General features: G+C 43.3%; 1 protein-coding gene across 4 annotated transcripts in view; it reads right to left on the bottom strand.

The window, feature by feature from the left end:
- The window catches only part of SENP6 (SUMO specific peptidase 6), a 123,445-nt gene that overhangs the window by 19,081 nt on the left and 78,959 nt on the right, over positions 1 to 25,405 (bottom strand). For all 4 annotated transcript variants that reach the window (XM_075862040.1, XM_075862039.1, XM_075862041.1 and 1 more), the window contains 8 exons: positions 22,609 to 22,642; positions 21,176 to 21,367; positions 19,885 to 20,108; positions 17,625 to 17,731; positions 16,181 to 16,297; positions 12,113 to 12,232; positions 9,812 to 9,904; positions 9,128 to 9,543 (listed from right to left, as the gene is read on the bottom strand). In XM_075862040.1, the coding sequence (XP_075718155.1) occupies positions 9,128 to 9,543; positions 9,812 to 9,904; positions 12,113 to 12,232; positions 16,181 to 16,297; positions 17,625 to 17,731; positions 19,885 to 20,108; positions 21,176 to 21,367; positions 22,609 to 22,642 (1,303 nt within the window). The remainder of the gene's footprint in view (positions 1 to 9,127; positions 9,544 to 9,811; positions 9,905 to 12,112; positions 12,233 to 16,180; positions 16,298 to 17,624; positions 17,732 to 19,884; positions 20,109 to 21,175; positions 21,368 to 22,608; positions 22,643 to 25,405) is intronic.

The following is a 25,405-nucleotide window of genomic DNA, read 5'->3' as shown; positions in this document are numbered from 1 at the left end:
CCGGGTGTCACACAACCGCCCCCCTTGTAGATAGTGCCTTTTTTACAAACCCCCCCCTTTTGATAACGCCATACAGCCCCCCTGTAGATAACGCCATACAGCCCCCTTTGTAGAGATCTACAGAGGGGGCTGTATGGCGCCATCTACAGGAGGGACCGTATGGCGTTACCTACAGGGAGTCTGTATGGCGTTCCCTACAGGGGGGGTCTTAAGGGAACGCCATACAGCCCCCCTGTAGGGAACGCCATACACCCCCCCCCCTGTAGGGAACGCCATACACCCCCCCCCCTGTAGGGAACGCCATACAGCCCCCCCCCTGTAGGGAACGCCATACAGCCCCCCCCTGTAGGGAACGCCTTACAGCCCCCCTGTAGGGAACGCCTTACAGCCCCCCTGTAGGGAACGCCTTACAGCCCCCCTGTAGGGAACGCCATACACCCCCCCCTGTAGGGAACGCCATACACCCCCCCCTGTAGGGAAAGCCATACACCCCCCCCTGTAGGGAAAGCCATACACCCCCCCTGTAGGGAAAGCCATACACCCCCCCTGTAGGGAACACCATACAACCCCCCCCTGTAGGGAACGCCATACAACCCCCCCCCTGTAGGGAACGCCATACAACCCCCCCACCTGTAGGGAACGCCATACACCCCCCCCCTGTAGGGAACGCCATACAGCCCCCCCTGTAGGGAACGCCATACAGCGTCCCCTGTAGGGAACGCCACACAGCGCCCCCCCCCTGTAGGGAACGCCATACAGCGTGTCCGTCCCCCCCTGTAGGGAACGCCATACAGCGTGTCCGTCCCCCCCTGTAGGGAACGCCATGCAGTGTCCCCCACCCTGTAGGGAACGCCATACAGCGTCGTCGTCCCCCTGTAGGGAACGCCATACAGCTCCCCCCTCTAGGGAACGCCATACAGCCCCCCCTGTAGGGAACGCCATACAGCATCCCCCCTCCCAAAAAAATGCAACCTACAGTGTGTCCTAATAAAAGACATGTATCCCCTATCCACAGGATAGGGGAGACATGTGTGATCGCTGGCAGCGACAGGGAGAACGGGGGACTGCAAGTCCCCCTGAAGTTCTCCATGACTAACCTCGGACTTCCGGCGTCTGCGCAGCTCACTAAAAATGAAAGGAGCGCTGGTCACGCATGCGCACAAGCGGGACCGGCGCTCCATTAATTTCTTCGGAGCTGCCGACACAGACCCCGGAAGTCCGAGGTTTGTGATGGAGAACTTCAGGGGACTTTCAGTCCCCCGTTCTCCTTATCGCTGCCAGCGATCACACATGTATCCCCTATCCTGTGGATAGGGGATACACGTCTTGTTTAATGGCAGAGCGGGGAGATACCTCCCTGCTCTGCCGTAGCGTTCAGTGGCGTCCCGCTGTAGAAGCCATAGCGGCTGCTAGTGGAGCCTCCGGCCATGGTGGGGCCCCGTAGCCGCCGCTACTGCGGTAGTTACGCCACTGCCATTACCACTATCTAGGGGTCCTACATGTTCAGACCTTGGCTTTTTTGCATTTATATACTTGAAGAATTTTTGGAGATTTGTTTTGCTATCATTGGCCACCTGCCTTTCATTTTGTATATTTGCAGATTTTATTACTTTTCTAGAGATTTTATTAAGCTCTTTATAATTTACAAAGGCTACAGCTGTACCCTCAGATTTGTATTTTTCAAATTCCCTTTTTTGTCATGTAATGCCCTTTTTACAGAAGGTGTAAGCCATGTGGGGTTTGATTTTAGTTGTTTATACTTGTTACCTATAGGAATACATTTTGCACTATAATTTTACAAAGTGGATTGTAAGATCTCCCATTTATCATTTGTACCATTACTTGACATTAGTTGTTCCCAGTCTATGTCCTGACTTTCAGCCCTCATCCTGGGGAAATTGGCCTTCTTAAAATTGTTTGTTTTTTACAGTATTGGTAAAATGTAACTATATTGTGATCACTGTTACCGAGGTTTTCACGAACATCGATGTTCCCAACAAGCTCTGCCTTATTAGAAATGACCAGATCCAACAGAGCTTCACCTCTAGTCGTATCTTTCACAAACTGGCCCATAAAATTTTCCTGCAACAGGTTGAGGAAATGTCTCCCCTGCGCAATTGAAGCCGAACCATGACACCAATTAATATCTGGGTAAATAAAATCTCCCATTATCACTACAGTACCCGCCTGTGCAGCCCGCTCCATCTGTGTATATAGCTGAACTTCCATCTCCTCAGTTATATTGGGGGGCCTATAGATTACACCATAAGTAATTTTTTCAGTGTTTACCTCCCTTTGTAATTCCCCCACAAGGTTTCAACCTCCTCACAATCTTCACCCACTATTGTCTCTTTCACACTCCCCTTCATATCACTTCTCACATACAGACATACACCAACGCCTTTCCTATTCGCCCTGTCTATCCGAAACAGTGTAAAACCCTGTAGATTTACAGCCCAGTCATGTGAAGAGTCCAGCCATGTTTCAGCAACACCAGCTATATCTATATTTTCCTCCAGTACCAAGGCCTCCAGCTCCCCCATTTTGCTTGCTAGAGACTTCTGCCATTTGTGAACATGCACTTTAACTTGCATTTCAAATTGACACATTTGGGATCAGAAATGTGATTTGACATTTTTATTTTCATTGCTGTTTTGTAACAGAAGGATCTCCTTATCCTGTTGTCTAGTCCTCTCCCCACAGTCTGTTTCTCCCCCTACCAATATAGTCTAACCTAGCCACCCCTTTATTTTCTGCATTGACCTCCCTTCTCAGCCCTAGTTTAAATACTCTGCCACCCCAGCTAGTATTCTCTCCCCCAGCACAGCGGACCCCCTTCCATTTAGGTGCAAATCATCTGCAGAATACAGTTTGTACCCCAATGAAAAGTCAGCCCAGTGCTCTAGGAACCCAAATCCTTCTCCTCTACACCAAGACTTAAGCCATGCATTTAACTCCCTGAGCTCCCGCTGTCTTTCCTGTGATGCGCATGGCACAGGCAGTATTCCTGAGAATACTACTTTGGAGGTCCTTCCCTTCAGCTTGTAGCCTAGTTCTTTAAAATTACTCTTAAGGCTCCTCCACCTACCATTTATTCTGTCGTTGGTACCCACATGGACCACAACAGCTGGATCATCACCAGCCCCTCCCAGTAATTTGTCCACCCGTTCCACCACATGCCGAACCCTGGCACCAGGGAGACAGCAAACCTTTCGGTTGAGGCGGTTCTCTGATCATGGGATTAAAATGTAACGTTTTGTCATCATGGGAAATACTATGTGTGATGCAAACCCAACACTTGCCATCACCCCAAGAACACCAATCCCACAGTGAAGAATGGTAGTGGTAGCATTATGCTGTGGGAATGTATCTCAGCGGCCAGTACTGGAAAACTGGTCTGGATTGAAGTAAAGATTGATGGCAGTAAATACAGGTCAATCCTTGAAGAAAACCTGTTTCAGTCCACCAGGGATCTGAGACTGAAATGGAGATTCACCTCCCAGCAGAACAATGACCCTAAACATACTGCTAAAGCTGCACTGGAGCTGTTTAAGGGGAACATTAAGGCTCAATGCACACGATGCGTATTACGTGCGGTTTTGCCATGCATATTTGCATGCGGGAAATCCGCAGCGTAATACAGTACCAACAGTCAATGAGATTTCAGGAAATCTCCTGTACACGCTGCACTATTTTTTCCGGCACGTAAATTGACTTGCGGTGTGTATTGGAAAATCTGCAGAACGTCAATTTATCTTGCGTTTCCACTTGCGAATTGTATCTCCCTAATACGAAGGAAAAAACACCAAAACCCGCAGAATGAAAACGCACCGATTTATGCATAAAAACCGCACAGAAAAACATGTTATCTTATGCGGTCTTTACCTACGAATTTTCTGCGTTTTGCGGCGATTTCGGTGAATGTTTTACGCAGCAAAATACGCAACGTGCGCACGCAGCATTAAAAGTCTTGGCATAGCCTAGTCAAAGCCCAGACCTCAAGAGACTTGTATCTGTAATTGCAATAAAAGTTGGCTCTACAAAGAATGGACTTTCGGGGGTGAATACTTATGCACGTTATAGTTCTCTGATTATCTGGCCAAATGCTGCTTCTGACAAACAGGGAATGACACTGGCAGAGAGAAAAAAGGATTGAGCTCAGTCAACACCAGCTTCACGGCTTCATTATTTTACAAAATGGCCAATCCATATACAATAATATGTAGTAAATCTTCTACTGACCCCCATAAATCAACAATTAAAAGATTATTCAATAAAAAGGAAGCTTAAACAGGCTAAATAGCTGCTAAAATGAATGACAGCTTGGCAAAATGATCATATATATATATATATATACACACACACATATCGCAATCTCATGTCTATGGTGCCTGCCTGATGACTCTCCCAACATCTGCAGTTGGGGGACAAGAAAGCCGCCTGATCTTTTTGCTTCACTGGGAGAAAAAAGGTGACAGATACAAATGTGCATGTTAACGGAGGAGTTGGGTCGGACAGTTGATGGTCAAAAAGGAGCTCATCTACTGACCACCTTATTTTCTATGTTATTTACAGGAAGATAAAATGTCAGGTGAAAGGTTGTGCAATAACTACCTTAAACATGCCTAACTAAAGTGCAGACCTGGCAATAACTCCCTCTGCTGGTGAACTTACATAGCTACACATGATGCTGACACTACCCAGCACAGGGAGTGCATTCAATTCAGATCCCAATCACAGAAAAAGAAGAAGGAGCCATTGTGCTTAATAAGGGGATTCCTGTGTTTCTGCGCTATCCTGACGGGGTTCCTATTGAAATACAGGGAAATGTAATGTGCATTCATATCAAAGATTAGCGAAACTGGGGATGTTTCGTTTGGTGAAAAGATGGCCTAGGCATTATCCGGGAAGTCAAATTATTTTTTTTTGATAGGTGCTGCAATTGAAATAAAAACAAAAAATACTTACCTATTCATGCCCCTCACAATCCAGCGCTGTGGCTCCGGCGGCACTCCTGGTGGTTGTTTACATGCACGTAGATTGTGACCGATGAAGCCAATTAGAGGGCTCAGCGGCCATATGTTGTATTTCTGGCATACGATAGGCCACCACAGAACCCTCTAATTGGCTGAACGGTTACATGCTACATGCATGTAAACAACCACCAGGAGTGCCGCCGGAGCCTCAGCGCTAGGTTGCCTGGGGGCATGGATAGTTAAGTATTTTGTTTTGATTTATTTAATTTGCAGCCCCTACTAAAATATTTTCACTTCCTGGATAACCCCTTTAAAGGGTGATCTAATACGGTGTACAAATAAATCTAAATGTCAGTACAGTGATCTGTGAAAGAAAAAGCTACAGCCAAAACATAACAAGAATCCAATATTCTTAAAAGTAGAACAAAGTTAGGGCCAGTTCACACCTGTGTCTGTGTTTCCGCTGCGTCAGAGGAGCAGAACAATGAAAATACCAGAAGCGCCGATTCAGTTATATGACTGACACCATCGTCGCCCGACAGAACTCATTGACTTTTAATGCGATCTGTCGGGTTTCCGTGGTTTAACTGAAACAATTGCGCGGCATGCTGGATTTGTGACAGAGGCCCCTAAGAGAGCCTCCAATGCAGATGTGAACAGGCCCAAAACAGATCTTTGTTTAGGATAGGAGTTTTGTATAAAAACGTTTTATATTCTGCATTCACCTGACTACAGTATATAGTGCAACAACATGTGCGTTGATGTCAGGAGACTCTCACCCGATTACTAATATGGGGAGACAAACAGGCTGTCGAGGTTTGATTCTACTTTTCCTCAAGACATACATCGCACCAAACGCTACTGATGCAAGAATGAATTGTGGTGTCACTATCGACCATACAATCTGCTCTTCAACACCATTTTACAGTTCATAGAATTTAACTACATAAAAGCGGAGTTTCTTTGTAAAGGCGTGGTATTTCTGATGTAATACGGATTCTGAGTCACAGCCTGTATTATACTCCAGAGCTGCATTCATAATTGTACATATTTCAGAGCGGACATCTCAGCACTATTCACTAGCCCAGTTTCTGCACAGAGATTATTCGGGTGATTTGGGAAGTTTATTCTTTGTTCCAGGTATTGTGTAGAAATCTGATATTGGAAAGGCAAACTTTCCCTCTGGAATACAGGGGCCCAGCTCGGGCGAGGTTTCTGAAAGAGTTTTCAACAGCAGCAGTTTTGCATGCGGCCGCAGATAATATCTATTTATATACACACTGTATTCCCAGTAGTAGGGTGCAAGCCCCCTGGCACCAACCCCAGACTTTCAAACAAATGTAAAAATGAGGTATTCAAGTAAAAAATAAAAAAAAAAGTTGGTCTCTTCATTAACCCATTTGTGTGATGTTTACGTCCTACTTTCTATTATTTTGAATACCTTTGTAAAGCTGCCTCTTATATATATTTTATATATACACAAACACATAAGTATATACACACACTCCTCATTCAGCCATTACATTAAAACCATTGAAAGGTGTAGAGAATAATTGATTATCTTGTTACAATGGCACCTGACAAGGGGTGGAATATATTAGGCAGCGAGTGAACAGTCCAAGTGTAAGGATCTGAGGATTTGACAAATTGTCATGCCTAGACGACTGTTCCCAATACGAAGTAGTTAGAATTCAGATAAAGCGGTCCACGAAAGGACAAGTTGTACGCCGGTGACAGGGTCATGGGCGTCTAAGGATCACGGATGTGCAAATTGCTGAAATAGTAACTGTTGGCTTTGATAGGAAGGTGCCAGAACACACAGTGCATCGCAACATGTAGCTTGTTTTGGGCTGCATAGCCGCAGACCAGTCGGAGTGCCCATGCTGACCCCTGTCTACTGCCTAAAGCAGCTACAATGGGCATGTGAGCATCAGAACTGGACCATGGAGCAATGGAAGTAGGTGGCCTGGTCTCACTAATCATTTTCTTTTACATGACGTGGAGGTGTGTGTTCGTCACTTACCTGGTGAAGAGATTGCACCAGGATGCACTATGGGAAGATGGCAATCTGGTGGTGGAAGCGTGATGCTCTGGGCAATGTTTTGCCGGGAAACCTTCGGTCTTGGCATTTAAGTGGATGTTACATGTGCACGAAGCACCTAGACATTGTTGCACACCAAGTACACGCCTGCATGGCAATGGTATCCCCTAATGGCAGTGGCCTTTTTCAGCAGGATAACGTGCCATGCTCCACTGCAAAAAATTGTTCCGAAATTGTATGAAGAACGTGACAGATTCGATCGAGCAGCTGTGGGATGTGCTGAAAAAAACAAGTCCCATCCATGGAGTTTCCACCTTGCAATTTACAGATTTAAAAAGAGTAACTGCACTTTCAAGAAAATTTTATATGTCATAGTCATATCAGAAGGTTTAAACAGAGAGGTGGTGGTGGTGGTGGGGGGGGGGGGGGGTCGAAGCGAACAAAGGTGCAGAAGGGCTTATCTGTGCGCTCTGCACCTTAGATAGTGAACGGTGCTCCTCGTCAGGCTGAGGATTGGCTCACATAGAACACCTAAGAACCCGTCCTCAGCCTAACGAGGCGCGTGATCACAGCCAAAGGCACAGAGCGCTCGGTTTAAAGGAACAGTGTTACCACAAATTTTTTTTTAATATGTTAAAGATGTTAGTGCTTTATTAAAAACGTTTGGATTAATTTGTGTGTTACTTTTTCTTATTTTTACACTTTTTCTTCCCTATGGGGGCTGCCATTTTTTTTTCCATTTCTGTATGTGTCGATTAACGACACATACAGACATGGAATACGGAAGCGCCAGTCCCATAGGGACTGCGAACGGGGCCCGTTCCATCCACTAACATGTATGCCGCTGTGTGGGAACGGCGCATGCGCCGCTCCCACACTGTTCAATTTGAAATGCGCGCTGTCCGGCGCCATTTTCCTGTGGACCGGAAGTCGCGGCCGGACAGTAAGATTACTACTTCAGGTCGCGGCTTCCGGACTTGTGCACATGGAGCAGCGGCAGCAGACGGAGCGGATGGACCGGCGGCGACTGGAGCAGGTAAGTGATTTCTATGTATGTTCGTGTTTCAGTGTGTGTGTTTACTACTCTATGTAAACTTACTACACTGTGTGTTAGCTCAAAAAATGGCGACACACAGTGTAGGTGGTTAGACCGTTCAATCCCCTCGTTTCTCCCGGCACTAGCCAGGATAAAGGAGGGGGGGATTCTGAGAGCTCACTAGAGCGAGGGATTTTTACCCAATTTTGCAGCATAAAGCAATGTGGTTGCTTTACCACATGCAATGCTGCAATTTTGGGAATGGCTCCATCTAGTGACCAGCAATGGGAAATATTATAAATTAGAATCCAATTGAATCCAATTTATAATATTTCCTGACTTGTGAAAAAAAATAAAAAATTAGAACAATGTTTAATCACCTACACACTAATTGTTTAACTAAAAAAAACATGTTTTGCTGGCAACACATTCCCTTTAAGCAATGGTGTGGGTTTCAGCACCCAGACCCCGATCTAAACTTCTGAAATTTCTCTGACATATAAAAGGTTTTTTGAAAGTGCAGATATACTTTAGAGGATCTGCTGCGAACATCTTGGTGCCAGATACAACAGGACACCTTCAGAGGTCTTGGAGTCCATGCCTGGATGGATCAGAGCTCTTTGACATGAAAAGGAACTCTAGAATATGAGGACCCCTTTCCATCACAGCCAGCAATAACCCTTTAACAATTGGTGCCACAGCAGCAGTTCTGTAGCTGCTCTGATTCAGGCATCTGGCTATCACCATTTGGAATTTGTCAAAGTCGCTCAGATCCTCATATTTGCCAATTCTTACTTTCAACACATCAACTTCTAGAAGTGACAGTTCACTTTCTGCCTAAATAAATCCCACTACTTGACAGGCGCCATTGTAACGGGATAATAAATGTTATTTAATTAATGTTATTTAATGATATAAAAAAAAAAAGCCTAACAGCTACGATCTATAATACTAGTAAAAGAGCATTTTAAGAAGAATCCTGTTTTAGACCTCACTTGGCTTTCCTATGTACGAGTATACAGCCCCCCTTTCTGATATGACATGTTGTGGATACAACCTTCACAAAATACTCACCAACATGCTTCAGTGGCGTTTTACATTCGTTTGCTATTCCATTGACATTTTTAGCACTAGAGTCTGTTTGTGGAAATGGGGATTTGAGAGAGGCATCCGATTCTTGAAGTCCTTGATCGTTTTTTCTGAGGCTGTGCCTTCCTACGCAATGGCTTTTCCTATTCCCTGGACTGTCACCTTCATCAGTCCCAGAACTTGTGTCATCTGAAGTAAAGGTTTGTTTTTTACCAAGCGGTGACTTCGAGGAAACACCTCGCAAACAGGTTTGTGCTTCACTAGAAGGAACAGAGGTCCGATTATCATCTGTCTGTGCCATGGCTGCTGATGGAGTACTCGTCTCCTGATAGTATCGGTTAGGATAATACATCGGTTCTTCTAGGCCAGGAAAGCAAATTATAGCTAAAAACCAATGAGCACTGAAAGAGAATAAAAAAAATGACATCAACTGCAATGTTTACCATAAAATTGGATTTTTTTTTTACATGTTTTTAATTAATTTTTTAGGCAATTCATCCCCTTTTGTATAGAAAACCATCAGACGGTGAATTAAACTCCTGTCAACAGGATACAGGCTGCTTACAGAAGTCTGTATATCTTTATTATCGATACAGATCAAAATACACGATTTCCTGTATGAGAAGAAGGAGTAAAGATTATTCAATGAACTTTACTGCATTTACTTACGCTTCATTAAGAGGAACAAATATGAAGTCTTTCTGAAAGATATCCACATGTCTGGTCCATGTTTTTACTCTTCCATGCCTCCTTTGTTGCAATCTAAGAAGGAAAAACACATCAGTATACCCCCTCTTTTAAAGGGGTTATATTAGCAAGACCTCCATTGTCCATTAGAAATATTAGGGAATATGGACATTATATTTATTTCCAGTTGCACATAGAACATCAACATATTCTGCGGCACTGTACAGAGATGGTCACCATTCAGATCAGAATTTAAAGGCGTCCAACACTCAGGATGCCCCTGGAGCGAATTGCCACTAACAAAAAGGGCTGTCCCTGATCTGGCGGACTCTGTCTGGTCACGTATGGAATGGGTGACTGTTTATTTAAATAGATGCCCTGTAATCCCAAAACATCCCTGTAGCAGGCCTTGCAGGGGAACTGTGTAGATTTCTAAGAGAACTAAAAAAAACACAAAGATACATACACATGTACAGTATATCCTGCACACGAGGTGATAAAAGTTAAAATAACCAGGTCTAGGTAAAACATTACAGCAGGCAGAAAATACAAAACATTGACGATTTGTTGCAGCTTGTCCCTACTGCCCGCAAACACATATGCACCATTGTGACAGCAGGATTGAGGTTTGCTACAGTATAAGCATGTGACGGTCACGGTTTACAGGCAATGTGGATGGCATTAACGGTCACTGGCAGGCGCATGCACTTGTACATCCATGTCCATGAAACTCTTGACAAAATGCTTTGTAGTCCCGATCCGATGTATTCTTTTCATGTCTCAGAATGAGCAGATCAGCTTTGAACAACCTCATTTACAAAGTGAGAAAGTGTTTTTTAAACCCATTTAAAGTAAAAAAGCCACTTCACGCATCAATTATAATGAATGTACGTCCCCCAGAGTCTGATCCCAAATGTTCAATTATGGATTTATGGTCACTTTATTCTCCCATATGGCCTTACAGCGCCATTAACAAGCCATAGGTGAATAAAAGAACATATTACTCAAAATCTAATGCCCTAGTCACACACAGTTATTTTGTAGGCAGAAAAAAACTGCTTTAGAACTCCTTCAGGAATGTTGAGGCAGATTTTGAACTGCCTGCGCTTTTTTTTCAGCAGTTTCCGCAGTGAAAAACGCTCTGAAACGAGCGCTACAGGCTCTTTCTGCCTCCCATTGATTCAATGAGAGGTCAGAGGCAGAAATCGTGGCAAGAAAGCACATGTTGCTTTGTTCCTCTCGAGCGGCCAAAAGCTGCCTGGGAAAAAAAAAACGCCCCTGCCTCCCATTGAAATCAATAGAGGGCGATTTCTGAGTTTTTTTGGCGCTGATTCGGATGCGGTAGCCACGTCAAAATCAGCGCCAAAAAATACCTGTGTGAATGGACGTTAAACAATATTTGTAAAAGGAAAGTATTTACACTTTATTTATAGAGAACCTTTCACCTGCCTATACATGTGCAGCTGAGTGCAGCGTGTAAATGGGCAGGGCTGCACAAACCCTGGGGCACTTTACATTTTTTTTCTACCCTCCTCCGTTATTTAGAGATCGGTGCCGTTATATTTGGCGCCCGATATTTAAATAACCCCCTGAACTGTTAATGGGGCTTGTACTGGCAAGGGGGCGTGTTACTATGGCTGTGACACTGTCCAATCAGATATGGACAGTATTACAGCAAGGGCGAGGATAGAGTGTGCGCGCGCACGCTCTCACTCTTCAGCTTTCAAGATCAGTCTTCTGCCGACCTGGCAAGGGGGCATGTCACTGCTACGGACAGTGTAAGAGCTGTGGAGAGGAGAGGGCGCATGTGCGCTCTCATCTCTTCAGCTCTTGTGAGAGATTAGTCTTGTACTTTGTCTGCCGAACTGGCAAGGGGGTGTGTCTCTGCTACGGATGCTTGCATTGTCCGTAGCAGAGACCCAGCCCCTTGCCAGCTCGGCAGACAAAGTACAAAACTGATCTCTCACAAGAGCTGGAGATGAGAGCGCACATGCACACTGTTCCTGCCCATTACATGCTGTACTCAGCTGCACATGTATGGGGAGGTGAAAGGTTCTCTTTAAACAGTTTTTCAGCTTTTACACATAAAACGTTGTAATAAATTGGTGTTTTCTTTTAAGGGACGTCCGCCGTAAAAAAATATTGTATGGAACTATTTCTAGCCATTTGAAAGTTTTATAATTGGGTTGTAATACCCAACGTTATGGGACAATATGAAAAAGACTGTGAAATATTGTTGACATTAAGTTTAATCAATCCAAAAGCATTGCCATTTTTCCTTACGTTAAGTTTGCCGTATCTTGGAGATTCCGCCTCTCTCTCTGATTAAGACGCTTGTAGAAAAACGAACTAAAAATATGGATTTTGTCTGCCTTTTCTCGAAGTTTCTCAAGGACTAAATACCTAATTGAAAAGAAAATACAAATGTTTTTAGGAGACGATATAGTCAGCTATAAGATTAACATTATTCAGCATATCCCCACTAGAATATCATGACAAACAGACGGATATATATTTAAACATAAATCCTATTTAAAAATATTTTTATTATAAGATCTTGGATAGAACTCAGGCATACAGAACATATAAGATAGAATTATACATTATAATAATCTATTATAACATAGAATAGAGAAGGAAGATATCTATTAGGTGGACATTTATGTACAAATCAAGAATGAATGCTTTTTAACAAAATCACGTATGAAGAACAAATCTCTAGCGTCTTTTATTCATTTGGTAAATAATCATTTTAAAAAGGACGTAATGCAGCGACCCACTGGTTTAGACATTAGAAGCAAACTCATTGTGCATTGGGTGGAAGAGTTGAGCAGAATTCAGAATATATTTATGGTTATTAGACAATATATAAATCGAGATGAACAACAAGCTTAAAAATTAGACTTTTTTTCTTCACAATATTTAGCAGATTTGTGATGGTTTGCAGTAAGGCTTTATTCACATCACATTTGAACACTAGGTTTGGCGTATGTGCCCAGAAAGCTCCCGGCACAATCCATAGGGCCCCATTAGAGAGTGTGTTCTTTTGGCATACGTTAGGAATAGTATAGTAGACGACGCTATTAAATACAGAGGTATCCAGTCACAACACCTACCAGTATAAATGTTATTTTTCCACCCAATAAGACCCGAAGGGCGATGTATGCCACTATATGCCTATACAGTGGTATATGTGAGCCTTCCACTGGCAAATACCAGTGAACTGGCAACATGGGCGCCCAAGTCCCATTGAAGCGAGTGGGGAGGAAAGACTAGCCCATCTGGTCCAGTCTTAGAAAAGAACTAATATAGCAGAAATTGCTAAAAAATATAATGCTGGCTATGATTGAAAGGTTTCAAAACACACAGTACATCGCAGCTTGCTGTGTATGGGTCTGCACAGCCTTAGACTAGTCAGAGTGCCCATGCTGACCCCTGTCCACCACTAAAGCACCTACAATGGGCACGTGAGCATCAGAACTGGACAATGGGGCACTAGAAGCAGTCCTGGTCTGATAAATTGTACATTAGTTAGTGTGATGTTCTGGGTAACGTTCTGCTGGGAAACCTTGGGTCCTGGAATTCATATAAATGTTACTTTGACACGTACAACCCACCTAGGGCTGGGTGATCTTGCCCAAACATTAAATCTAGATTTTTTTCAACCCTATGGTTGATTTTCGATTTGAATCTCGATTTTGTTATTTTTGTTAAACTAAAAGCAAAACAAGACAAGTGTTGGGGAGGTGCTGCTAGCGACAGCGAGTCGCATGGTGAGTGGGGAAGATCCTGTTGGCTAGAGGGGCACCGTCAGGTACAGTGAGGCACCTGGGGTGTGGAGATGTGCCCTCAAGGCACTATATTGGCAGGGAGATGTCGGGCAGGTAGGGAGGCATTACCAGGGCTGCAAGGCACATGGTGGATGGAAAGGCACCTGGAGGGTGGGTGAGCTACATCAGGGGCAGCGAGGGGAGTATAGGGATGATGAGACAGCAGCAGAGGCACCTGGAGGTGAAGGATGAATAAAAAATATGGAGGAAGATAGCCATTTAAACGCTATGTAAATATTTGAAACACATTTTTTTTTTACTAAAAAGATCAGTTGGTTTGATTAGTGCATCTTTATAATTAGTTTTTTATGAATCAATTTTTTTATTAAAAAATTGTTTTCGTTTTTGAGATAAAGCTGTTCTGTATTCTCTATACAAAGCAGCTGTATCTAGTGCTAAATCCCGTCAGGTTCGCATAACTGACGGGTTCAGTGAAAGCGGGTTGACACGCAGGATCCACCTGTAATCTATCACATCTAAATTATGAATTTAGATGTGATAAATTACAGGGGGATCCGGTGTGTCAGAGACACTGAACTTGTCAGGTCTGCGGGACCAACGGATTCAGGTCTTAGCGAACGATACAGCTGCTCTGTATACAGGATACAAAGCAGCTGTATCTCAAAAAGTAAAAACATTCTTTAAAAAAAAGTAATTAGAAAGTTGCACCAATCACACTGACTCAACTTTTTATTTTAAAAAATAAATGCCTTTCATAGGTGTACATGGCATTTAAGCTAACCTGAGGCTAACATATGCCGATAGCAGGAACAGCAGAGTATTAGGTGGTGAAGGTACTGATTTATGTGTGTGTTGGTTGCACAAACACATGCTAAACAAGGCCGTCATTTTAGCTCACCTGGGACTCTAAAGAACAACTTATATAGCCACTCAAAGCCTGTAAAAAGACTGAAAGATTTCGCCCTGCCTCCCATTCCTATCTATACAACTAGCCAGCCTGCCCTCTCCGACCCTACCCACCAATCTCAGTTTACACCCCCCCCCCCACATGCGCTCAGCTGGCAGCCTATGACTTCATAAGCTGCCAGACATTAGAAGAGTAATAGCTGCAGTACTGACATGCCGTGCCAGTACTGCAGAGCATTACGGTCGGGAAGCCACAGGTGGTGGGAGGAAACCGCATTGGAAGAGAGCGACGAGGCGGCAGGGCAGTGATGAGGTGGCGGGGCAGGGCAGTGGCGAGGCGGGGCAGTGGCGGGGCAGTGGCGAGGTGGCGGGGCAGGGCAGTGGCGAGGTGGCGGGGCAGGGCAGTGGCGAGGTGGCGGGGCAGGGCAGTGACGAGGTGGCGGGGCAGGGCAGTGACGAGGTGGCGGGGCAGGGCAGTGACGAGGTGGCGGGGCAGGGCAGTGACGAGGTGGCGGGGCAGGGCAGTGACGAGGTGGCGGGGCAGGGCAGTGACGAGGTGGCGGGGCAGGGCAGTGACGAGGTGGCGGGGCAGGGCAGTGACGAGGTGGCGGGGCAGGGCAGTGACGAGGTGGCGGGGCAGGGCAGTGACGAGGTGGCGGGGCAGGGCAGTGACGAGGTGGCGGGGCAGGGCAGTGACGAGGTGGCGGGGCAGGGCAGTGACGAGGTGGCGGGGCAGGGCAGTGATGAGGGCAGCGGCGCTTAGTCTTGTAGCTCGGCCCGACGGCGCCATTATTAAATCAATTCAACGTTTGAGTTGAAACACGGAATCGTCTTAGTCCGCAAAGCTGAATTAATCAAATTCATTTGATTAATTGCGCAGCCCTAAACCCACCGGAACATTGTTGCAGATCAAGTACACCACTATATTGCAATGGTATTTCCTAATAGAAGTGTTCTCTTTCAGTAGAAAAATTCCTACACTGCAAAAATTGTTCAGGAATGGTTTGACATAGCGTTCAAGGTGTTGACTTGACCTCCAAATTCCCCAGATCTCAATGTGATCGAGCATCTGTGGGATGTCCTGGAAAAACAAATCCGATCCATGGAGGCCCCACCTGGAAACTTACAGGAATTAAATGATCTACTGCCAACGTCTTTGTGCCAGTTAATACAGGACACCTTTAGAGGTCTTGTTCAGTCCACGTCTCAAAGCTTTTCGGGCATTACGTGGAACATTACTGTGCTTTGATTTTCATGGTTTGTTTGGGGATTTATGATTTTTTTTTTCTTTCTCTTTTGAACATACACAGTTTAAGGTTAGGTTCACATCTGCGTTGAAGATATGGTGAAATACGCCGGACCAAATAGCCATGCATGCTGCGCTATTTGGTCCAGCAAAACAAGATACCATGACGGATCCCAATAAAGTCATTGGTGACAGTCATACCACAAATCCGGTGCTTCTATTTTTTTCGTTGTTCTGCTCCTATGACAAACCAGAACAGAAGTAACGAACGCAGCGGTGAACCCAGCATAAAAAGTGGAAAAAGATCAGTGAACAGTAAATGTATCTCATTGTGCGAAGATTTATTTTGTAAGAAAAGTGAAACCTGCACACATTATATTAAAAAAACAAAAATAAATAAAAACTTACTTTAAATAGAAATCAATAATAACATCATTTAAAAATTCTCCTTCATTTAGGCAATGGAGATCTTCATTAGTGACCGAAATCCCACCTTTTGCAGGAGGCGGAGGATAAACAATCAATCTAAAAAGGAAAAAAAATAAAAAATAAATAGTGTAACATTTGTACTAAAGCCAACAGGGCAATAAATCATCTAAAATATATAAAGGTTAGGAGAAGAATGAGAAAATGTGGGACAAAAGTTCAGATCTTAGGCTGGGTTCACACAGAGTTCTTTGCAGGCAGAAAATCTGCCTCAAAATACTGTTTAGAATTTTGAGGCAGATTTTGCTCTGCCTGCACGCCGTTTTTCGTGGCGTTTTCTCTGCCGTGATGTCAATGGGAGGTCAGAGACGTAAACGCCTGAAGATAGGGCATGTTGTTTTTTCCCGCGAGACGGTTTTTCTGCTCGCGGGAAAAAAACCGCCTCCGCCTCCCATTGAAATCAATGGGAGGCATTTTCGGCCGTTATTTGGCGCGTTTTCCGCATCAAAAAACTGTATGACCTTACCCTTAATGTGTTCTTGCATTTTACAAGGGTTATTTATTAAAAAGAACAACACACATATATCTAATACACAGCATTTACAAGCAGTCAAGAGTTTATCAGAACTGGATATGCTTGAAATAAGGTACGGATGATGGAAATTACAGTGGGGGGGGGGTCACATCACTACGTTCTAATGTAACACAGAACTGGCGGCAGGGAAAGCATACGAATTCAAGTGGTATGCATTTTGTCCAATTAAAAACCTGTTACAAATAAATTGCAAAGTTTGAAGCTTGATTTAGGTTCCCTTAGTTGAAAAACCGGTTCAGATCGGGAGTGGTTTTTGCCAAATGTGATTTTCTAAATCCAAGAGTGAATTCTAAACAGAGTACACATATGGAAAAGGCTTAGAACTTCTTTTTTTGGATCTAATCCTACTTCTTGCTTAAGAAAATTCTGCCCTGCAGGACAACTCTGTACAAGTTGCGATGGTCTCTAGGTAATTCCTAGATGGTACAAGGTAAGCCATAAGGACCTAAAGTGGTTCTGTAGCCGGTTGCGGTGCCACAACTTATGGACTTCACAGGGTATTATCATTTTGGGCTCGGCAGAAGGTTGCAGATTAGAGAACAAGCACCAATAATGTGTTCTATATACATACTTGCACAGCTCAGGTGGAGACTGCGGTTACGGAAGCCTCTGCAGTCAGCAGGACAAAAACCACAGTCATAATCTCTGATCTTTAGTAGTAGTTATGTGCCAACTTTAGGCTGGCGTGACTGCATACATGCTTGCCAGGGCTTTATAGATCAAATGAAATATCTTTGGTCATGCAAAATTCTGTATTCCTGAAAATGTTCACTCCTGAACATAATTGACATCTTCATGAAAAAGTCTTTAAAGAAAAAAACATAAGCTTACTTTTCAATAGGGCCAACAAAGACATTGTGCGGGTCGCCTTCCTCTTCATCATCGTCAAAGAACTTCAACTGTGTATTCCGCAGCTTCATTCGAGTTTCTGATGAAACCTTCATGCAAAAAAATTAAAAAGTGATTTTTCAACAAAGCAAAAAATAAAATGAATTAATGACAGTCGAGGCTTCTGGCCTGAAGGCTCAGAATCAACAAACATTGTTATATTGTGTTAATTGTCAACCACTGGGACACCAGGTTTTCCCAGCACATGTGTGAAGGGAACCGAACACCGCTCTAGAAATATGATGGGGGTTGTGTGCAAAGCAGGTGGTCGGGAGCGCGGCTGTGCAGGGAAAAACCACGAAGGAGTCGCGTTGCTAAACAAGCACTATAGCCCCCGAGTATAGGTGGGGGTCCCTACTGGTAAAACAATGAGGGCATATTCTAGCCATATGTCATCACTTGTAAGAGTGGGAAAATCCCTTTAATAAATGTAAATAATTTCAAGTATTTCAAAATAGTCATAAAATAGGTTTTCGAATATTATGTAGCTTAGGGGTATGGTGTGGGGATACAGTCAACAAGAAATAGGAAGCAGGCCTTTCATCCAATAACATGCCCAGAAAAAAAAATGAAATTCTAAATAACTCAATATTTTTTATTCACTCTTCTTCACTGGGTTTTATAACAATATTTATAAGGCTGGATTCACACTGAGTTTTTTGCAAGCAGAAAATTTGCTTAAAAATTCAGTTTTGAATTTTGAGGCAGATTTTCGCTGCGTTTTTCGCCCGCGGCCATTGAGCGCTGCGAAAGAAGCGTTCTCTGCCTCCCATTGATGTCAATGGGAGGTCAGAGGCGTTAACGGGCAAAGATACGGCATGTCCCTTTTTCTTCCCGTGAGCCGTTTTTTCGGCTCGCGGGAAAAAAATACCTCCATCTCCTATTGAAATCAATGGGAGGCATTTTCGGGCGGTTTGGCGCGTTTTCCGACGCAGTTTCCGCGTAAAAAAACTCTGTGTGAACTAACCCATATGAAGACTGGCTAGCCACATAAAATCAATTCTACTCAATGCCCTGTTCACACAGTTTTTTTTTGCAGGCAGAAGAAATCTGCCTCAGAATTCCTTCAGGAATTTTGAGGAAAGTTTTGACCGGCCTGCGCTATTTCGCTGCTTTTTTCGTCTGCAGCCCATAGAAGCTAATGCAAGAAAACGCAGGCAAGAAATGCAGTGAAAAACACTCAGAAATGAGCAAGAAAGAATATGCCATATTTTTTTCCCCGTGGAAAAAAAACCGCCTGCAACTCCGTAAAAAAAAAAGTGTGTGTGAACAGGGCCCAACGGGTGTATTTTACTCTATATGAAAACATTGGAATACCTAAAATCTAATTCAAAGAATAACTATAAATTCTAGAACAGATCAACCCTAATGTACACAACCTTATTTTAACATCTGCTAATCAGTTTTAATTTGGTCAGACAAAAAAAAGTTGCAAAGGGTGATAATCACCCTTTGCGACAAATTTTAGGTAACACTTGTGACAAAATATGAAAGGTGACAAGCAAAATTTGGGCACAAATCCACGTCCACGCATAGGAGGCGTAATTTAATTTTCTGCCCGTCAGAGTTAAAAATGTAACATATTTATTGATAGGCGTGTGCCTTTTAATAAATTTGGTTCAAATCTTTTTTTGTCAACTGCCATAAGATAAGCCAGTTTTAGCAAATGTCGGCAACTGCTTGCCGAATTGGCAACAACAATCAAGTTATTTGCTAAAAAAAATTTAAGGAAGAAAATTAAAAAAAAAAAAAAAAAAAAAGTATAAAATGGCAGGAAAAAAGAAAGACTAAAACCTCATGCACACAACCACGCTTTTGTGTCCGCGATTTATAGGTATTTTTGTGGATAAAATGCGGACCCATTCATTTCTACGGCCCCATGCACACAACCGTGGTTCTCAAGGATCTGCGCTGTGGCCCCAAAAACCAAAAGTAATTTTATGGTCCAGATTTGCGGCGTCACAAATGGTGGGGTCAATTTTTTTTGTGGCGGATCCATGAATCCTGAGGACACACAGATGCACAACAAAAGCTTTTTGGGGGACAAAGTGGACCGCAGCGGATCCGTGCATTTGCGGCTCACAAACCCACTACGGTCGTGTGCATTAGGCCTAAGGACAAAGAGAATACTAGAGAATACAAAGATGTGTGCGTGCTGTATCCAGAAAATAATGGAAAAAATAAAAAAGAAGAAAACATTTACATTTCTAGTGATGTGGTCATTGGGAGTGGAGCTCAGTGGTGTTTCTTGAACATTATTGGTAAAGGCAACAAGTCGTCGGTTAGCTTCATCAAACACAAGTTTTGATAAAAAGTTTGGAATTGAATGTCTTGTTCCAACTTCAGATTGTATCTTTTCAAAAAAAATAACTTCATGTCCCATCAGGGGCCTTTCAAAGATTAACACAATGTACTGTTCTTCTAAACCTACAACAGAAAAGACCGTCAATAATTATTCAGTCACACCCTATATAACCATACCGTTACAAATACGTTCAGATAGCAGAGGTATTGTTTTACCAGAGTACACAACATTAACTAATAGGACGGAGCGGCCTAAAAGTAGGAGAGGGAACCCAAGGGAAAATCAAAATCTGTGGTTTTTAAAAAATGATATATAGTTCTATAGCTAGTCTATTGGGCACAGGCAGGACAATGGATTTCCCATTAGGTCACGTGCTCTAGCTGGAGATAAAGAACTCTTGAAGTCTTGTAAGCACATGTAATGCAGTTCCATAATATGCAAGGCTGTGTACCTCTTTAAGAACACATAAATGATACTTTCATATTTCATTATATACTTCCTGATCTCTGCTTAAAACATAGGAGACTTAAGAGATTAAGGATAACAGAGAGATTGGGTCCAGCGCTGTGGGGTGGATAAAATGGAAGCGATTTCCAAGTTTAATAGTCCTGATTAAAAAGTCCAAATGTGTGGAGTCCTGGTGTGGAGAAAGTGGGGGAATAATATCCTCAGAGCCTACGCGTTTCGGACGGCTTCAGCGTCTTTAGACTTGGCTAAGGACGCTGAAGCCGTCCGAAACGCGTAGGCTCTGAGGATATTATTCCCCCCACTTTCTCCACACCAGGACTCCACACATTTGGACTTTTTAATCAGGACTATTAAACTTGGAAATTGCTTCCATTTTATCCACCCCACAGCACTGGACCCAATCTCTTTGTTATCCTTGCTTCCTTATCATGTGCCGACACGAGGATCCGGGCGCTATCAACGACACGTTCCATTGTGTCAGGTGAGCTGGAGGATCTCTCCCCTCTTACTGTTTTTTGCTAGACTTAAGAGATTGTCAGGTTACATGATTCAAATAACAGAAAGCTCAATTTAGAACTTAGACTACTCCTGTAACCACGTGCCAATACGCATTGACATCTCAAAAATGAAAAAGCCTATGATCTCCAGAAGGGATTCACCTGTAAAGCCAGCCTTAGAACACAACTTTGAAGAGATAATCTGTAACAAAGAACAGACTTACTTGCAGCTTTGCAGTCGTACCATCCAAGTCCATTTTGTCTGCTCATCCTGAACTGTGACCGCAGCTCGTGACAGAGTGACAACGTACTTTGAAAAAAGACTACGGAAAGTTTTCTTGCACAGCACCACTCACACTTTGTAAGCTCTGAGGTTTTCAGTATTAATTCTTCAGAACCACCTTCTACATCAGGTGCTACGAACAAGAAATACATCATCACTACTGGTAGGAGGTCAATTATTAGTTCATTACAAATCACACTAAAACAAAAACCATAGATCAATTGGCCACATCAGAGGACCTTCCAGAAGTGAAATAATAAAAGGCCTGTCTTGTGTAGAACTTCGTGAATCGAAAAAGTTTTTTTTCTATATAAAGCTGGTTATACATAAATGATAACTGTCTGCTAACAGCTATCGCCCCCTGGTGTCCAATACCACATACCTGAGCCTTCTTTTCTCTGACAGCAGAAATTGGACAGTGGGAGCCACCGTCAATTATTGAATGTATATTGCCTTCAACTATGGGTTGGTTGCTCCCTCTGCAGGTGGTGTGTTGCAGCGTCATTGGTTGCCATGGAATACTACACTTAGTAGAGTAGGGACCCACTCCAAAGAGGTCGCTGTGAAGTGGCGAGTGAGCTTATACAGTTTGATCAAAATATTTACTAAGAACCTCACGTTCGTACATTTTATTTTGCGGAGCCACAATAGATCAAGTACAGCAAGCGGATGTGCGGTCCAGGTTTTCTTTTCTCCCTTGCGGTTGCCTTTAACCACGCCCAAATATAATTGCTGGAGGCTGCACTACTGAGACATTCTGCAGTGTTGTCATAAAGACGTCTCCACTCACATCATTGTCCACACAGACTCAGGCAACTTAGTATGTAGATACTCACCTAAACATATATTTTATCATTCTTTAAATTGCTGCCGGTCAATTTCAGGGTTTCATTTTTAATTATATTTTTTATGGGGTTGAGTATTATTTCAAAGAAATGATTTCATCTTGGAATCAACCATGTCCTACTTTTGTAATTGTTATTTACAAGAACGAAGTCTATATTTTTACAGTCTTTTTTGCTATAGATTGTCAGTGTCTGTTTGCCTTTTATGTCTCAAAATGGGCAGTTTGTGGTGACCCATCTCATTGGTAAATGCCGTACAGGGAGAAAACCAGTGTCTCTGCGCAGCAGGGCAAGGTATATAAACAAAGTGGAGGTCAGCACTGTACAAGGAGAGGTTAAAGCGTTTTGCAAAATCGTATCTATTTGATGAAATTGTAGATGTTCAAAACTAGTAAAAAAAAATAAAAGAAATAAATCTTTGACAAGACTCGCCTCGTGACCTTCCGTTCCACCAGTCGCTTATAAAGATTTCCAACTTAACTACATGCGAATGTTAAAATTAATAAAGCAGATGAACAGAATTGCTTACCTTCCAGTACTATCTTTATGAAGTCTACACAAAACTGGGGAAAAAAAAAAGACAAATGACCATTTAATAAATATGTAGACAAATCAACTACACGAATAAATAAAAACATTTTCCTCTTATTGCAGCAAAATTCCTAAGCGCACTGGTCACTAGTCTCTTGGGATTTATCGAGCACTCTTAGAACTAATATCATTTATCTTATCTTTATTTCTACCCAGTGTATGTGCTCACGTGGCAGATTTCCATTGTCGACCCTCATGCATCGGAATAGCGTTTGTAAAAATCACACACATGCGCAGCGGAAACAACCCCATTTATGGAACAGATTTTCAGTCACAGAAAATTTCTATAACAAATGTGGCGCGTGTGAATATACCTTTACTATAAATCAATGCATTTTAGAAGTAAGAAAAAAACAACTAAAAACTCAGCATATCATTTCCCTGTCTGCCATCAGCATACGCAGGCAGCTTGCATTGCAGGGCAATGGTGAGACATTTGAAATAAATGTAGGGGTATGTTCACACGCAGTGTTTTCAGGCGTATTTCAGGGCGTTTACGCCTCGAAAAAACGCCTGAAAGAAACGGAAGCTGAACGCCTACAAACATCTGCCCATTGAAATCAATGGGAAAAACAGCATTTAGTTCATACGGGGCGTCTTTTCACGCCGCTATTTTAAAAAACGGAGAGAAAAAAGACGCTCCGCAAAAAGAAGTGCATGTCACTTCTTGAGGCGTTTTTTGGAGCTGATTTTCCATTGAACACTATAAAAAATGCCTCAAAAAAAGCCAGAAAAGAAGCTCCAAATTAAAAAATTCACTTTCAGCTTCAAAAACGACTGAAAATCAGAGGATTTCTCCGTATTTTCAGAAGTTTTTGTTAAGCGTGTGAACATACCCTATGTTCACACGGCCTATTTACGGACGTAAATCGGGCGTTTTTGCCCCGAATTACGCCCGAAAATAGCGCCTCAATAGCGCTGACAAACATCTGCCCATTGAAAGCAATGGGCAGACGTTTGTCTGTTCACACGAGGCGTATATTTACGCGCCGCTGTCAAAAGACGGCGCGTAAATAGACGCCCGCGTCAAAGAAGTGACCTGTCACTTCTTTGGCCGTAATTAGAGCCGTTATTCATTGACTCCAATGAATAGCAGCGCTAATTACGGCCGTAATTGACGCGGCTTTCAAGCGCCTGCACATGCCGGTACGGCTGAAATTACGGGGATGTTTTCAGGCTGAAACATACCCGTAATTTCAGCCGTAACGGACGCCCTCGTGTGAACATACCCTTACTATACACCGCTACATCAATTTCCAGAAAAAGCCGAACAGAAACGAAGCAACTGAGTGCTCACCCGAGCACTTTTGCCACTTCGTTTCAGCAATTGGTGGGGGTCTCAGTGCTCAGACCCCGACCAATCAAAACTTCTGACATGTCAGAAGTTTGTTGAACGTTTAGTTAGCCTTTAACAGTAAGCAAATAACAAATTTGATCTATATGAGGTACAGTGAAGGAAATAAGTATTTGATCCCTTGCTGATTTTGTAAGTTTGCCCACTGTCAAAGACGTGAACAGTCTAGAATTTTTAGGCTAGGTTAATTTTACCAGAGAGAGATAGATTATATTAAAAAAAACAAAAAACAAAAATCATAGTCACAATTATATATATTTATTTGCATTGTGCACAGAGAAATAAGTATTTGATCCCTTTGGCAAACAAGACTTAATACTTCGTGGCAAAACCCTTGTTGGCAAGCACAGCAGTCAGACGGTTTTTGTAGTTGATGATGAGGTTTGCACACATGTTAGATGGAATTTTGGCCCACTCCTCTTTGCAGATTATCTGTAAATCATTAAGATTTCGAGGCTGTCGCTTGGCAACTCGAATCTTCAGCTCCCTCCATAAGTTTTCAATGGGATTAAGGTCTGGAGACTGGCTAGGCCACTCCATGACCTTAATGTGCTTCTTTTTGAGCCACTCCTTTGTTGCCTTGGCTGTATGTTTCGGGTCATTGTCGTGCTGGAAGACCCAGCCACGAACAATTTTTAATGTCCTGGTGGAGGGAAGGAGATTGTCACTCAGGATGTGACGGTACATGGCTCCATCCATTCTCCCATTGATGCGGTGAAGTAGTCCTGTGCCCTTAGCAGAGAAACACCCCCAAAACATGTTTCCACCTCCATGCTTGACAGTGGGGACGGTGTTCTTTGGGTCATAGGCAGCATTTCTCCTCTTCCAAACACGGCGAGTTGAGTTAATGCCAAAGAGCTCAATTTTAGTCTCATCTGACCACAGCACCTTCTCCCAATCACTCTCAGAATCATCCAGATGTTCATTTGCAAACTTCAGACGGGCCTGTACATGTGCCTTCTTGAGCAGGGGGACCTTGCGGGCACTGTAGGATTTTAATCCATTACGGCGTAATGTGTTACCAATGGTTTTCTTGGTGACTGTGGTCCCAGCTGCCTTGAGATCATTAACAAGTTCCCCCCGTGTAGTTTTCGGCTGAGCTCTCACCTTCCTCAAGATCAAGGATACCGCACGAGGTGAGATTTTGCATGGAGCCCCAGATCGATATCGATTGACAGTCATTTTGTATGTCTTCCATTTTCTTACTATTGCACCAACAGTTGTCTCCTTCTCACCCAGCGTCTTACTTATGGTTTTGTAGCCCATTCCAGCCTTGTGCAGGTCTATGATCTTGTCCCTGACATCCTTAGAAAGCTCTTTGGTCTTGCCCATCTTGTAGAGGTTAGAGTCAGACTGATTAATTGAGTCTGTGGACAGGAGT

This window comes from Rhinoderma darwinii, chromosome 4, assembly GCF_050947455.1.
Source record: "Rhinoderma darwinii isolate aRhiDar2 chromosome 4, aRhiDar2.hap1, whole genome shotgun sequence".
NCBI lineage: Eukaryota > Metazoa > Chordata > Amphibia > Anura > Rhinodermatidae > Rhinoderma > Rhinoderma darwinii.
The sequence above is the reverse complement of the archived record's forward strand: the minus strand, read 5'-3'. Positions and strand labels throughout refer to the sequence as shown.